This window comes from Agelaius phoeniceus, chromosome 1 (assembly GCF_051311805.1).
Source record: "Agelaius phoeniceus isolate bAgePho1 chromosome 1, bAgePho1.hap1, whole genome shotgun sequence".
Lineage (NCBI taxonomy): Eukaryota > Metazoa > Chordata > Aves > Passeriformes > Icteridae > Agelaius > Agelaius phoeniceus.
Window position 1 is genome coordinate 101,895,968 of NC_135265.1, and position 14,685 is coordinate 101,910,652.

General features: G+C 36.8%; 1 protein-coding gene across 3 annotated transcripts in view; it reads left to right on the plus strand.

The window, feature by feature from the left end:
• Positions 1 to 14,685, plus strand: part of PIEZO2 (piezo type mechanosensitive ion channel component 2) — a 286,565-nt gene that overhangs the window by 42,177 nt on the left and 229,703 nt on the right. For all 3 annotated transcript variants that reach the window (XM_077184102.1, XM_054635188.2, XM_077184105.1), the window contains exon 2: positions 8,468 to 8,563. In XM_077184102.1, the coding sequence (XP_077040217.1) occupies positions 8,468 to 8,563 (96 nt within the window). The remainder of the gene's footprint in view (positions 1 to 8,467; positions 8,564 to 14,685) is intronic.

Genomic DNA, 14,685 nt, shown 5'->3' on the forward strand with positions numbered 1-14,685 from the left:
GGTCTTCAAACAAAAAGGGATTTATTATTTCCTACAAGCAAGATCAATTTGGAATAGGGACATTGCACGAATGGGGAGCTTGTATCTCCTTTATGCACTTGATGATATCCTGGAGTTACCTATTTTTAAAAATTCTGTTTCCTTTGGTAAACACTGTGGCTTTGTAGCACTGTCTGAAATGCTCCTACATCATTCAGATTTATATCTTGCAGTTGCAATCCTCTGGGTCCTTTTTATTCAGTGATGGACCAAGAAAGGAAGTTTATCTATCCTTTCCTCTGCTGGAATAAATAATGGCAGAGTTTCAAAGTCTGCATCCATATTTGTAACTTCACTAATGACACTCATATTTTTCAGTGTTAACACCTCTCTGATGTTTAATCATATTTATGTTCCTCAGAAGTGTTTATCTGGGTTAGTTTTTTAACACGTCCTTCATCTGACTCAGGGGTTTTTAGGACTGATGTCAGTAAGCAACAGATGGTGAAAAAAATTACTTGGTTCTTTCTGCACCTTATGTCAATTGGCTTATGGTGATTTATGTGTTTTAAAAGACTATGAGTGTGAATGGTCGTGGAGGAATGGTAATATATGCTGAAATTCACACTTCCAGTTGCTGGAAACATCTGACTGGGTAGCTCTTCTGGGTGTCAGTAGCATCTTAGCAGCTGTAAACGAAGGTCTCAGTCCCTTTCTGCTCATGGAGGTCTCTCTGTTACCCAGCTCTCTCCACATCTGTCCCTGGTTGATGTTATGTTTAGCAGTAGCACTGTGTGTGACATTTGATTGTCATCTGTGTTCTGAGTTTGCTGTTATTTTTAGTCTGAGTCTTGACAGGGTTACGCAACTGTAACAGCAGAACCAGACTACTGTCTCCAGATGTCCGGGGAAACAGGAACGTGCTTTTCTCATCCCATGAAAATGAGTGAGGAGCAGAGTTATTTCTTTAGCTCCCAGTTACTTTCCTAGAGAGAGGAGCCTGGAGGTAGAAGAGCTGTTGGTGAAGCAAAGGTGAGAATGCAGGCAGCGTCCCTTCTGCAGGCAGCCACCTCAGCGGAGGAATAAGAAGACATCTCTTTCCACTTCCCATACAAATAAATGAATTTTGTTTCAGTTGGCACTGAAGTGGAAATGAGTTACAATGTGAAGTTGATCTTTTGAATCGGAAAAATAACTGATGATGGTGCCTATCATGTTTTTAATTTGGAAATATTTGTATACTTAGTCATGGCAGTAAAGTGTATGGACATGGATTTGCTTGTGAAAGTAGATACAGCTTTAAAATACATTATTCTAAGATGGTGATTGTGGTATGGTTATACTTAAGATCCTTTGTTCATTTTCTTGCTGTCAAATACAGCTGGGAAACAGAGCTCCTGTTCCTAAGCGCTGAAAGAAAGCGGTGAACAAGGTGTTTTGTCTTCTCCTCCTTTTGATTGATTCCCATGGAATATTTGCCACAAAGTTAAAATCTGTTCCAGATGGTTTCTGATGGAGAGAGAGCTTACTAAAACTACTGCTTGGAGAAATAGAGGAAAGGCAAGAAAAAGCAAAGGAAAAAAAAATTCCCAAGCCATTGCAAAACTGTTCACTATCCAGCAGTTATCTCTCCCGATAAATGCTGACAGGTGAAAAAATGTGGTTGTAGAAGTGCTGACATGAACTGAAGGCATTCTATTCATCTGTTCATCAAAGTCTTCATGCTTTTGGTGTTTTGGGGTTTTTTTGTTTTGTTTTTTTTTTTTTTTTTTTTTTTTCCCAAAGAAGAAATTTTTTCTCTCTGGGTGTGGCACACAGAGCAGCCCCATGTTGAGATGTTGGCTCAGGAGCAGGGTGGGGAGTGGTGTGTGTTAGCACAGCCTTATCAACAGAGCTGTTGGATGTGGAGGGAGTATGGGCTGATGCAGGAGGGAACTTGTCCTGAGCAGACACAGTTCTGCACTGCACACCAGAGGCTATGACCATTATTTTGCTCTGAAGAGATGGTAAGATTACATGCACTTCACTTAACTGTCTTGCATAGCAGTGTATTGTTCCAATCTCATCTGTCACAAGTATTATTTTAAGTGCAATTACTCAGAAGTGAGACCAAAACTATGTCAGGAGTTAATCCATTCTTCTGAATTTCAATAAGTAAAAATAAAGTAAATATCTGTGAGCTAAAGTTCCCTGGGCACTATGCCTATCAGATATATGTCATTACGAGAAGGTATAGTTTTTGAAGAGGAGCATTTTTGCTCACTATCACAGTTTTATTCTTTAAAATAGGTTGTTTACAGCATAAACTAATTTTGCAATGTGTGGGGTTTTTTTTTATTGTTATTGTAAAAAGTCTTGGAGGAAAAAGTTCTGAAACAAATTTTGTATTTCTGAAACAAATTTGAAATATGAAGTGTTAGAAGAGTTGAAAAATAGCAATTTTCAAAAGTGTAATTTTCTTTTTCAGAAGTGGTAATGCATATTTCTGATCAAGTGAACTTAATTTTTAGTCTTCTTAGTCTTTTTATGTAGTCTTCTAAGTAAAAAGGCTGAGTCTTTTTCTACTGCATTTGGTTAGTAATGGTTATGTCATGTAAAAGTGAGAAATCCTCAGAAACAGGATTTTCACTTGTGACTCTGAGTTGAAAAGGGGATGTGAGGTTGCCTTCCACTTTGTACCTTAGCAGTCATTGGCTCATAAAATTATAGTGGAGATGAGAACAACTGGTTGATCATCTTTCTGGGAGATTCAGCTCTGTAGGTAATTAATACTGGGTCATTTTGTCCTGCCAATGGTGAACGAGTTCACTTTTTACTACATTAGTTTGTAAAGCAGTGCTCATAGACAACAGAGCAAGCTGTGTACAGCCTTGTGGGTCTTTGTGTCAGTGTGAGATAAGGTGGGTGTTCTTCTCAAGGACACCCCTGCCTCTGGAGGCAGAGGCAAGAGGCATCAGGAACTATAAGGAAAATCTGGAGGGCAGTTTGCAGCTTGTTGACTGTATTGCTACTATGCGTGTGGGTGAGTTTTGGTTAAAGAATGCTGCATGCATGAATCTTTAGGAAAAGAAGAAAAAATTCTTGTTCCATTTTTTCTCATGTTTGCTGGTTGATACCAAGAGGGAGTGTTACCAGAAATTAAAAAGCATTGTACATAAGGGCTATATGCAGAATGGAAGGAAATCAGACTTTTCTCACCAGTTTAGACCTCTCCTCTTTGTATCACATTGTTGGAAGTACTTATCTGGCTGGCTAATGAAGGTGGGGGTTTTTGTCACTGTTGGTTTGTTTGGAATTTTTTTAAACTCTTTTTCCTTGAAAATAATTTATTTCCAGCAGTTCTTATTCTATAGAATTTAAATCCCCTTACCTCTTTTAACATTTACTTACTTTACCAAGCTCTTGTGTTGTTCATATAGTCCATCAAGGAACAGTCTAGGCCTCCATTCAGGTTTTGGTGGTTTTTGCTACAGCTTTCGTACAGTTTTGCTATAATAGGCAATGAAGATGTTTAAGCCATAAATTGTAACATTTCAGTCTCTGACAGAAGGCCAAGTCCATATGGCCTAGTGCTGGACCTACTTGCCTTGGTAGGGCAGTTCCCGATGTCTAGTAAGGTGATTGGGGTAAAAAAACCTAACCAACCAACAAAAAAGCCCCCCAAACTTCACCGGTTTAGAATGTTCCAGAGAATGTGGGAACCAGCCGGTAAATGTCTTACTGGAGAGCAGCACAAGTGGAAAGGCCTGAATAATCGTGACCTGAGGACAGTGCCTTATTGGTAAGAGGGATCTTAACTGTATCTCTTCCTGGAAGAGTTGGCCACTCATGACACATTCATGGATTGTCGTTTAGAACACCTTGGCTCGGAGGGGGAGATAGATTTGCTTCAGCATTTGACTTAGGCTGAGCTTTTGCCCTAGAATCTTTTCATCTGGGGTATGTGCCAGTGTCTCATTCACATGTTATACCTAGTAGCAAAGGCTGCTACATCTGTAGCCTGTTTTAGTCATCTGAATTGCGTGGTAATCGAGGATTTTTTCAGAACAATGAGGATATAATGGATATTAACCATGGGATAACTAAGAATAATTACGGCATTACAGGCAGGAATCCGGTGCTGAGTTGTCCTAGCTTTGAGAGTTGGACACTTGGCCTCCTGGAGACTGAGAAGTTTCAAAGGTCATTCAGCTGCTGATTCCTTTTCCCTTCTGCATTTTGGTCTCTTATTTCAGATCAGCTGGATATAAGAATGAATGAACAGCATCACCTCTGTCTTTTAGCCAACTACCCTTGCCTGCTCAGGGTTAGACATTTTTTTCAGCAGTACTTTTTCCAATTAATATTTTCACCGAATAGATATTTTTTTTTGTGTTACTGGAAAAATAAGCATGAAAGTTAGACCAAATTTTAGTCTAAATGTACCATTTTTAAAGAATATAATTGCATAGCTTTCTTAATAATCTTGCAGCTGTAAAGTTGTTAAAACAGGATGAAAACACCATGCAATATCCTGTTGAAGTAGAAGACACATTACTTCAGTAGAGTTGGCAGAATTAATTTCTTCTCGTGCTAAAGCACACAAGAGTCTGGATAGGATAACACTAAGAAGGATACATAATATTCTCAAACCTACAGTAGAAATATGTGAAATATGTGGAAGAGATATTTTTACATATTTCTTGAACACAAAAGGGTATAACAAGCAATACATTATTCTGTTAACAATAATTACAGTGCTTTTGTTTACTAAAGTAAATTCAGAAATAGTGAGTGGATGGCTAATTTTTTCTTCACCTTCTGTCTTGTTTTCTGCTGTTGTGGCTTTTGACAGAATTCTAGTTTTCAAATGAGGAGTCAGTAGCCCTTTGGTACTAGTCCTGCACTCTTGAAGCCAGTTTTTCTGAACACGTAGTTTCCACTTCTGAATTAAGTACTCTTAAAATTTTTGTGGACTAAAACTAAACACATCGTTTATGAGGCTGGTTTTTTCCTCTTCTTTCCAAGTTCATGTTTATTGTGAATTTCTTTATTGCCCCTCACTTGCTCTCCGGTATTTTTTCATATAACAGGTAAAACACCAATTCTATACAAATTATTATCTTTAAATGGAGGAAAGAAGACTGTTGGTATAAATATGAAATAATAATATGTAACAGCTGTTAGAATTCTACATGTAGAAAGCTGATGTGCCTATGAAGCAGGATTAAATTTCTTAAAAGGCCTAGTCTGGCTAACATAGAACAATGAAAAATAAATTATAGAAGGACAAGGTTATCATGTGATACACGTGATATATGATTTTCTGGTTTTTTGGGGTTTTTTTGAGATTCCTTTTAAATTTTGTATGGCACACACTGTACATACTGTTCTTAAAAATGAATTAAATATTTTAGCTATAAATCAACTTGTCCACTGCTGTGAAAGATGATAAAAATCTTTAAAGGTTTGTACAGTACCTTTTATCTTCTATACATTAAGACTGAAATATTTTAAATAGTCACTTATGAATGGAGAAGTCAGGCTTATATTTTATCAAGTGCTCTTCTCTTCCTGTCTAAGGGAAGGTGCTTTAAAGTACTGCAGATGATACAAAATAAAACCTAATTTGCTTCTAATTTTGTGTATTAATAGCTCTGCTTTTTATGTCTTTTTGCAATTGTGTATTATTGCTATTATTTGGCTGTGAACGACAGCAGAACTTCACGGGTGAAAATCACATTTCTGAAATTTTGTCAATAGAGACTGTTAGAAAACATGGTGAAGCATGGTTTAAAAGGAAGCCTGAAGAGCAGAAAGTGTGAATGGACTTTGCACATATGTTGTAATTTCCAGTTTAAGCCTTTTTGTTCAGTGTTTGCTGTAGATGAGCCCATCCTTTGAAAGCTAAGAAACCAAAGGGTTTTCTGGATGCTTTATATGAAAAAATACATAAGGGAAAGTTTGAATGGAAACGTAATCTCTGTTAACAGTCCTGTTTATGCAGCAATAGAGGGAAAAAAAGCTTTTGAGTACACAGCTCTAGGAATAGAAAGCAGTAAATTTTGAGGTAAATATAGTTCAAGAAAAAGTCATCTGAAATTAATTTTGCAAATCGATTAGACAATTTTGAGAAGCAGTAACAAGCCTAAAATGCTAAAATTACATTAATTTTGATACTGCAAACTGACCAATGTAACCAAAATACCCAGAAATTTCTATCCTATCTGGTTTGCCAAGAAACTCATCTTTATAGGTGCTTTTTCTGGTGATGGAATTCCATTGATCCTAAATGGGATTTTCCATTGTTTTGGACATCTGTGTACGGCTCCTTTTGCAGAAGGAGACCTCTGCAAATACCAGAGAGAGTGTAGAAGATGGGTTCATTTGCTTTTTTGGGTCCTTTGTTGTTGCATCAGTGACAAACTAAAACTGATTTTATGCTCTGAAATTTTTTCTAGATAGTTTTGAGTGTCAGAACTGAGGAATATGTATGTTTGACAAAATAATGTAGTGCAGTGCCAACATGTGAAAGCAGTGCAGCTGCTGTTTCCTAATCTTTTATCTTGCTAAAATTATATTCAGTCATTTACTCTTGCACCTTAGCTTGATAAGGCACTCATTTCTCCAGACACATACACTAGATAAGTGGAGATAAACACAAAATAAAAATATTGGAACAGTTGCAGTAGGGAATAGTAGAAACATTGCAGATAGGTTTTGGGGAGTTTAATTCATAATTCTGAGAAACATAATGGTAGAGCTCTTGCAACTGCTTAAATAAATACAAATTTTCCTGGCAGCGTCTAGCTGAGTTTGCTGGAGGAGGCTTTGATATAAATAGAGGTTCTAAATATTTGACACAGACTTGTTAGCAAGACATTCAGTGACTTCCAGCTAATGAAGGAAGACATTTAAAGCACACAGTTGCTGTTTTCTGTATTTGTACTGGGAAACTGACTGCTAGGTGCTCTACAAGAAGTGCAGCAAGCTCAGTCCTCAAGAAAGAAGAAAATGAGTATAATATTGCACTGAAAATAAGTAAGCTGTTTAACATGATTAAAATCTGGTTGACATAATGCCAAAAATAACTGGATAATAGTATTACCTGCTAGTGTTATTATTCTGCTACCAGAATGACTGAGCACATTGGTCCTTCCCATTGAAATGGAAAAGCCTTCAGGCCATAAAAGGCCTTAAACCACTATTGTACCTCTTCCTATGAATGCCACAGAACTTGTTCCCACCCTGAAATTAAACTGGAAAAAAACCCAAAAAACCAAAAAGTTGATTTATGGATTTGTCCTGATATCAGGAGTGTCCTCTTTGCCATTCTTTCCAAGAAGGCCGCTAATGGCCATTGTACATTCTGTGCTCCTCTGTAGAGGACCCTGAGAGTAGGTGCATAATAGCAGAGCTGCCCTCCCTCTTCTCAAGTACATTGACTTTAGAGCTCTGATAATTGCTTGCAGAATTCCCTGTGGGATAGGTCCTATTTACTCTATCTTGCAGGTTTTTTATAGTTACAAATGTAGGTGTAAGTCTTCAGTTGGTATTTAAAGGCTGTGGCTATAAGGAAAGTTTAGTAAGTGACAAGAGCAATTCTTACAGGAGAATGAGAAGCTGCTCTTAAAGATTCTGGATTTCACTCAGAAAACCCCTCTATCAAGCTTTGGTGGATTTTGTAGTACTTGACAGATTTTTTTAAGGCTGATTGTGGAATCATATCAGTTCAGAAATAGAGAATAGGTGCTTCTTATTTTTCCTGCTTTCTAGGCACCCATGCATTTCATGTGCTTCTTAGGCAACCTGCAGATGTGGAGTGTATACCCAGAGTTTTCTATCAAGGCTATTAGGGAAATCAAATCAGTTGTTCAAAACATTTGCTGGTTTGGGGAACAAAAGTTGTAGTTATTGTATGGATTTGCTAATAGAGAACCTTTACACTTTTGTTTTATAATTAAAGTGGACATATGTGATGATGATGAGGACCGATTAATGCATAACTTGTTAACTCATTCCCACTATTGTTTCCATTATACTATTCCATGATATTCCATGATACACTATTGTTTTCAGGAAGTTGTGTCTGGTGAAACTTATTTTCTTTTGGAATACATGTTTCTGGCACGGCTAAAGATGTATATGTATTCCAAAACCAAATTGTTTTGGATATAGCTGAGAAGACTTCATTGATACAAGTCTCCATCACTGGGCCACTCAAGAACCATCTGGACACAATCCTGTGCGGTGTGGTCTGGCATGACCCTGCTTGAGCAGGGAGGTTGGGCCAGATGACCCACTTTGGTTCCTTCTAACTTGATCTAACCTTTGATTCTGAGATTTATTTTAAGCATAAACTTGAATACCTTTGAAAAAATTGTTTAAATAAGTGGTCAAAAGTTGACAAGGTCAATTGTAAACTCAAGTGGGAAACACTTTGTGCCATTGAATTTGTTTTTATCAGGTCAATTAAACAATATGTTGCTTTTCTTTTCTCTCATTGCAGCCTGTGCTTTCCGTTACAATGGACTCTCCTTTGTCTACCTCATCTACCTCCTGCTCATTCCTCTGTTTTCAGAACCCTCAAAAGCAACCATGCAAGGTAAGAAGTTCATTGCTTCATTCTTCAGAGTCTGTGGTGCACAGAGTACATGCAAAAGCTTTGGTGTAGTAGAAGGTGAAGTCCTGAGTGCATCGCCCTCATTAAGTGATCTGACTTGCAAAACATACTGTAAATTCCCTGATGTTGTAGTTTTACAATATGGTGGCCTTGGTGCCCAAGGACTTCCAACCATGCTCACCCCAAATTGCATCAGGGCTGTCTGATAGCACTACTGGGCATTCCTTTTTATGACATCATTTCCTCTGGAATACTAATGTGGTCTGGGTGAAAAATGAGTTTTCAGAACCTTCCCAAAGCTATCCTATCATAGATTGTGCTCTAGGTCTGAATTAGTAGTTAATTATGATAATTAAATTTGATACCAGATTTTTCATTCAATTGTATTTTAGGTGCTTATTTAAACAAATGTCATTCCGGCATTATACTACTGCCTTAGCAAAAATAACTCAAAGGGCTTGCTTTTAGAGATGACGAATGACTGCATCAGGCATTCAAGCATTTATGTCTCACATACAGCAGTGTGCCATTCTGCCTTGTCTAGGGCAAGAATATAATACTTCTGAAAGGGGTATTTACATTCCCCTGTAATGAGGAGGAAAGGGGTTCCTTATAGGTCTGCAAATAGTTTATATATTTTGAATTATAAAGCTTTGATTGGTATAGAATCATAGAATGCTTAGGGTTGGAAGGGTAGGTGAAGGTCATCTGATTCCATTGGCAGGGATGTCACTCACTAGATTAGGTTGCTCAGGGCCCCATCTAACCTGGCCTCGAACACTTCCAGGAATGGGATAGTCACAACTTCTCTGGACACCCTGTTCCAGTGTTTTACCACCTTCTGAGTAAAGAATATCTTCCTAATATCTCATCCAAACCTGCCCTCTTTCAGTTTTAAACCATTGCTGTTGTCCTGTCACTATCTACCTGCAAAAAAAGTCCCTCTCTCCTTTTCATAAGTCTTCTTTTAAGAACAGGAATCCTGCAATGAGTTCTCCCTGGAGCCCTCTCTTTTCCATTCTGAACAATCCCAGTTCTTCCAGCCTGTCTTTGTAGATCAGGTGCTTCTGTCTTTTGGTGGGATCCATACCAATTGGGGGGGCTCAGTTTATACTGTCTGTTTCAGTAGCCAGTGGAACCAGAAAAACAGGCCTGAAAAATAAACTAAGCAAGCATAAAAAGTGGGAAATCCCACTCTTGGTGAGGCTGTCAGTCATTTTTACAGGGGAATATTACAAGGACAGTGTAAGCATGTAACATCAGTAAATGTCCAGCTGTGAGTTAGTTTCTCTTAAAGGTGCTGAAGGTATGAACTGGAAGGGAAAGACTCACTGGGAATTTGGTTGCAGCTGCTCCAATATTTCATTGCAGATAATATGCAATTACCCTATTGGTTTTGTGTGTTTTACTTTTGTTGCCCCTTCTGTGTGTGCCAGGAGAAGTGTTTGACAGGATAAACAGAACCATTTGCTAGATGTCAAGAGTGAGAGTGGAGAGACATACAAATTCTCTTCTTTTAGAGTATAAAAAAAGTCTATTTGATTAGGACTAAGTCCTGTGTGACTTAATGGAGTAATCTAGTTTGCATCACTGATGGTAGCAATCTCTCCTCAGAGGAAAATGCTTTATTAGGACTTTGGATAGTTTCCCTGTATTGTGTATCACATTGCATTGCACTTTGCCTGAATTTCGTGTTATGTATGATGTGTTTGTCTGAATTAATTTCTTATATAAATTTAGTATTTGAGTGTACCCACTTTGCCCACTGTCCCTGCTACATTTCTAAACTCTGTGTGTGTAGGTCTATCTTTGTAGAAACTGTTGAGGGTTGTTGTTTGGGTTTATATTTTTTGTGTCCAGAAGATGGAAAAGAAAGAGGAAATATTTAAATATTTTAGCTAAAACCAGCCAAACCACCAGTAAATCACAGTCAAAGAATAAATAAATTAAACTTTACTAAAAAACAACCCAAAACCAAACCAAATCTATGTTTATGTACTTTACTTGTATTTTTCCCCTAATACTTCTGTCACTCAGATAATATTTTTTTTCTTGAAATTCTGTTTGTTTTGATTAAGTTTTTTTAATTCTTTTAAACTTTCTAGCTTTCCACTATTTTTTTCTTTCCTCATCATCTCCTGATACACTCAGCTCTTCGGGCAAAATCTCTAACCAACTTTCCTATCTCTTGCACTTTCATCTGTTTTCCCAGTTTGTCACCTTGCACTTTACAGTCCCTAAACTTATGGAGCTTCTCTCCACCAAGCTTAAGGGTTTTACAGGATATAGAATTAGGAATTATTCTGAAATGGATGATATCAGTCTAGGTTAATTTACATTTTTACAGAAACTTAAAAGTTTAGAAATACTGGGAAAAAACTATTATACTTGCTCAAATAGTTCAGATGGTGTTTAAAGATTAATGAGTAATTTTTTTTCCTTCTTTCCCCCTTAAATATTTAATCTCATTAAAAAGGTTAATTACTAAGATAAAGTAATATTGATCCTTAAACCTGAAGATATAATTCACTGTCTATGTCTCTGCCTATGTTCCATGTATTAGTTTCAAATCTAACTGAAGGATTTGTCTCCTATACTTCTAAAGAGGTTGGTATTTCACCTGGCAGCATCTTAAAACTAGCCTATGGAACATAGGCAGAGACAACTGTGTAAGAAACATTAATTGCAAATAACATCTTGTCTACACCAGTAACTTAAAGCCTGGCCAATTTTTCAAGGGTTGCTAATGGGAACAGTTTTTGAGGCATTTACCTCTTTGTATGTGTAGTGAAGCCCTGTGATTTCAGCAGTAATTCTTCTGTATGAATTATCTCTAAATTCAGTAACTGATTTGTTTCCTATTTCTCTGGAGCTGACAAATACACAGTAAATTGTGCAACAGTCTGGTTTCTAACTTCTTTGGTTGTGAGATTGTTTATATTAGCGATATGTTTTTTCCTTTGTGTCTAATATCTACTGCAGTTATGTCTTCATCCTTAATAAAGGCTTGTACATGATATTTTTATAGAAATAATAAACCATCACAACATAGATTGGTCCAGTCTTGAGCAAATGGCTCATTTAGCTGTACTAAATACCTGTTTTATGTGGCTTTTTTTTCCCCAGTAAGAGATGTGATTTTACATTTAGATAGGTTTTATTTCACTTTATTTAATTTCATATTTTTTGATTAATAACACTCTGTAGCCAGTCATGATGTAAATAAATAAAAAATGGGTGGGGAAATCAGTTAATTTGACACATGGACTAGGTTTTGCTCAGTCTGCTTATGTTAATGGCAAAAAGAATGGGTTTGCTGCTGAATTAATTCACTGCTCAGTATGACAAAACTTATATTTATGCTGGAAAAATTAACTTGTCACAGCACTCAGATCAGTAAAAATGATGTTTTAAAAATGTTTAGATGGATAAAATGATGAATTGTAATTAAAAAATTGTTAATTCAGCATTATTCGGAGCGTGGCTGAAACGAAGGTAGAGAAATGGAACAATGGAATTTGTTTTGCAGATATTAGAGGGTTTGTGATTTGTAATAATCTGCACAGAATTGTATGATACAGAAGAGTTGCAGTAACAAATTTGGATCACCAAATATAGCTGAAGGGTTTTCAGGAGGGTATTGATCCAAGTGAATATGGGAAAAAACTTTATGCAAACATTATTTTGAGTTTCATACGAGAGCAATGCCCCTATGTGCACTCATCAATTCTACAATGCATCTGTTTTACTAGCAGTCTTTCTATGCTCATTCACTTTTATAAGTTAGAAAATACTGTTGAGCAGTAACAAGTGGGATTCCTACTGGATTGGGCACATGTTTTCTTATGGAGACACGTCAGGCTGCTACATAAACATCCTTTGACCTAAAGCACTGCTTCTCAGCTAGGTTTCTCCACTCCTAACATTATAAGGTATTCTCTTGGGAGTGAACAGTGTGTTATTGGGCCAAATCCAATAAGAAGTACCTGTTCTTGGAAATTTTAGCAATGTGAGAGTGAAAATGGAGCCGTATCTTTACATTAACCACTTTCACAAATGCATCTTGCATCTTAAGAGCCTGTGAACATTTCTGTTATTGGTACTGTGTGATTTCTCACTGTTTAGGACCAAAACATTTTCTTAAGAGATGAATTAGAACCCCCTTCAAATAAGAGAGAGTGAACTCACAAGAAGCATTGGACTGACACTGTTGGGCACAAGAATCTTGTATTTTTCTTAAGTTGTGGGTGATAACAAATACTCACTCATGACTTTTTCACTGCCTTGCAATGCTGTTGCCAAATGGGAACACCACTCTAAGGACGGGCACTCCAGTGCCTGAACTGTTTCACTTTTTGGCTTTCACATACTAGACTGTAAGAAGGGATTCCCAGTAAGTGGCTGATTAGACAGTGTGTCACTCATTTATATTTCCACGTTTTATATGACTGCTGGCAATGTTTTTGGATCCAGGTATGGCAGAAACTCAGCAGCATGTTGATTGAAGACTTGCAAGCAAAGCAGAACCATGAGAGCTGGGACAAGAATCAGAAGTCAGGAGGAGAAAATAACTAAAAAATTTTTTAACTCGCAATTAACTATTTGATTCGGACTTTCTTTTGTGTGGTTATTAATGACATGAGTCTTTGGAAAGATTCAAATGTAGAGAAGGGAAATGAGTCTTGGTAAAAAGGGCAAAAATTCTTCAGAGGCTTTTGAAATAAGGTGTTTGGAATTAGACTGGTGTGGGGTTTTTTGGATAGAGGTGAAAATACTAAATTATACAAGAAAAATCTAGTTTAAGGAAGGCTGACACTATCACAAACTGTTTTCATTGTAGGAATGAGCACTTTTATAGCTGCATTAGATTTTGTATTATTTTATTTATTTTAAAGCAATACTTCTGCCAATGTATTAAATAGCATTTGTTTTAGGGAAAAAAAAAAGTCAATTTCAGTTGATCTGAAAGTGATCTCTTTAGTTATTTTAATGTTTCAAATTGATCCCGAGCCCTGCCCTGATCACCCTGTCCTGGTGATAGTCAGCTTCAGACTAAACATGCCATGGTTTAATAAAACTCTTAAATTAAAATTAAATTAAATTAGTTTAATTTAACTCTAGCCATGACTAAAGAGCTAGAGCCAAACCCGAGCTTCCTTTTAACCCCAAAGTATAAGTAAATTCAAATTTATTACATAGAGAAGTAATTTAGAGGTGCAAATAAGGAATTTTTGTTCTTGGGAATAAGTTTGAAAATGTTCTTGCATTTTTTCCCCTGATTCATTAAGCTACATGCAACACCTAATAATACCAATTTTACTTTATAGAGCTTCTGAAGGTGACTTTTCTAGCTGTCCTTTCTGTTTCTCTTTTTTAAAATAATCGAAAATTAGTCAATTTTCTTCCTTTCCAGGAAGGATGTGCAAAATAAAACTTTTATTATTGTTGTATTTGGAGGATGAAAGAGTGCAGAAATGGGATTGTAATCAAGAAACAGCATGGTAGCTAAGGGGAGTTCGCTGTGAGCTAGCAGTCCTCCTATCTAATGCCACTAAAGCATAAGTAGAGATTTCTGCCCTGAGTTTGAATGAGACAAACACAGAAAATGTGGTTTTGAATCCAGCTGTGAAGTTGAGCACTGACAAAAGCACTTTCCTGAATGTGCTCGCATTCTCAAATTAGGGATCTGATGTAGGCTTACTGTAGTTGTAAAAGGATTTTAAACTCAGAATGACCTTATGTTATGTTTTAAAATTGAGTTAAATAATGAAAATGTGTTTTACAAAATCATATAAAAATAGCAGCACCTTAGAATGTAAAGTAGGATTAAATGTTGGCCATGTAGTCCAGTAATCCTAGTTCTGATTAGTCAGGCCACAGATTATGATGGAAAGAGGGTGGTGCTGGGTATGCCAGGACAGCCAAACTCCAACAATTTGTTCTCTATTCTTTGTCCTGAAGCATGAATTTCTCCGACTTAAATTGCCTTTGTTCTTTTTACTGCGCTTTGTACGTAAATGATTGCAGAAGTGTTACGCTTCTATTTTTTTGTTTCCATGCGGTTTTGCTTTTTTTTTCCTTTTTTGGGTTCATTGGCATAATTT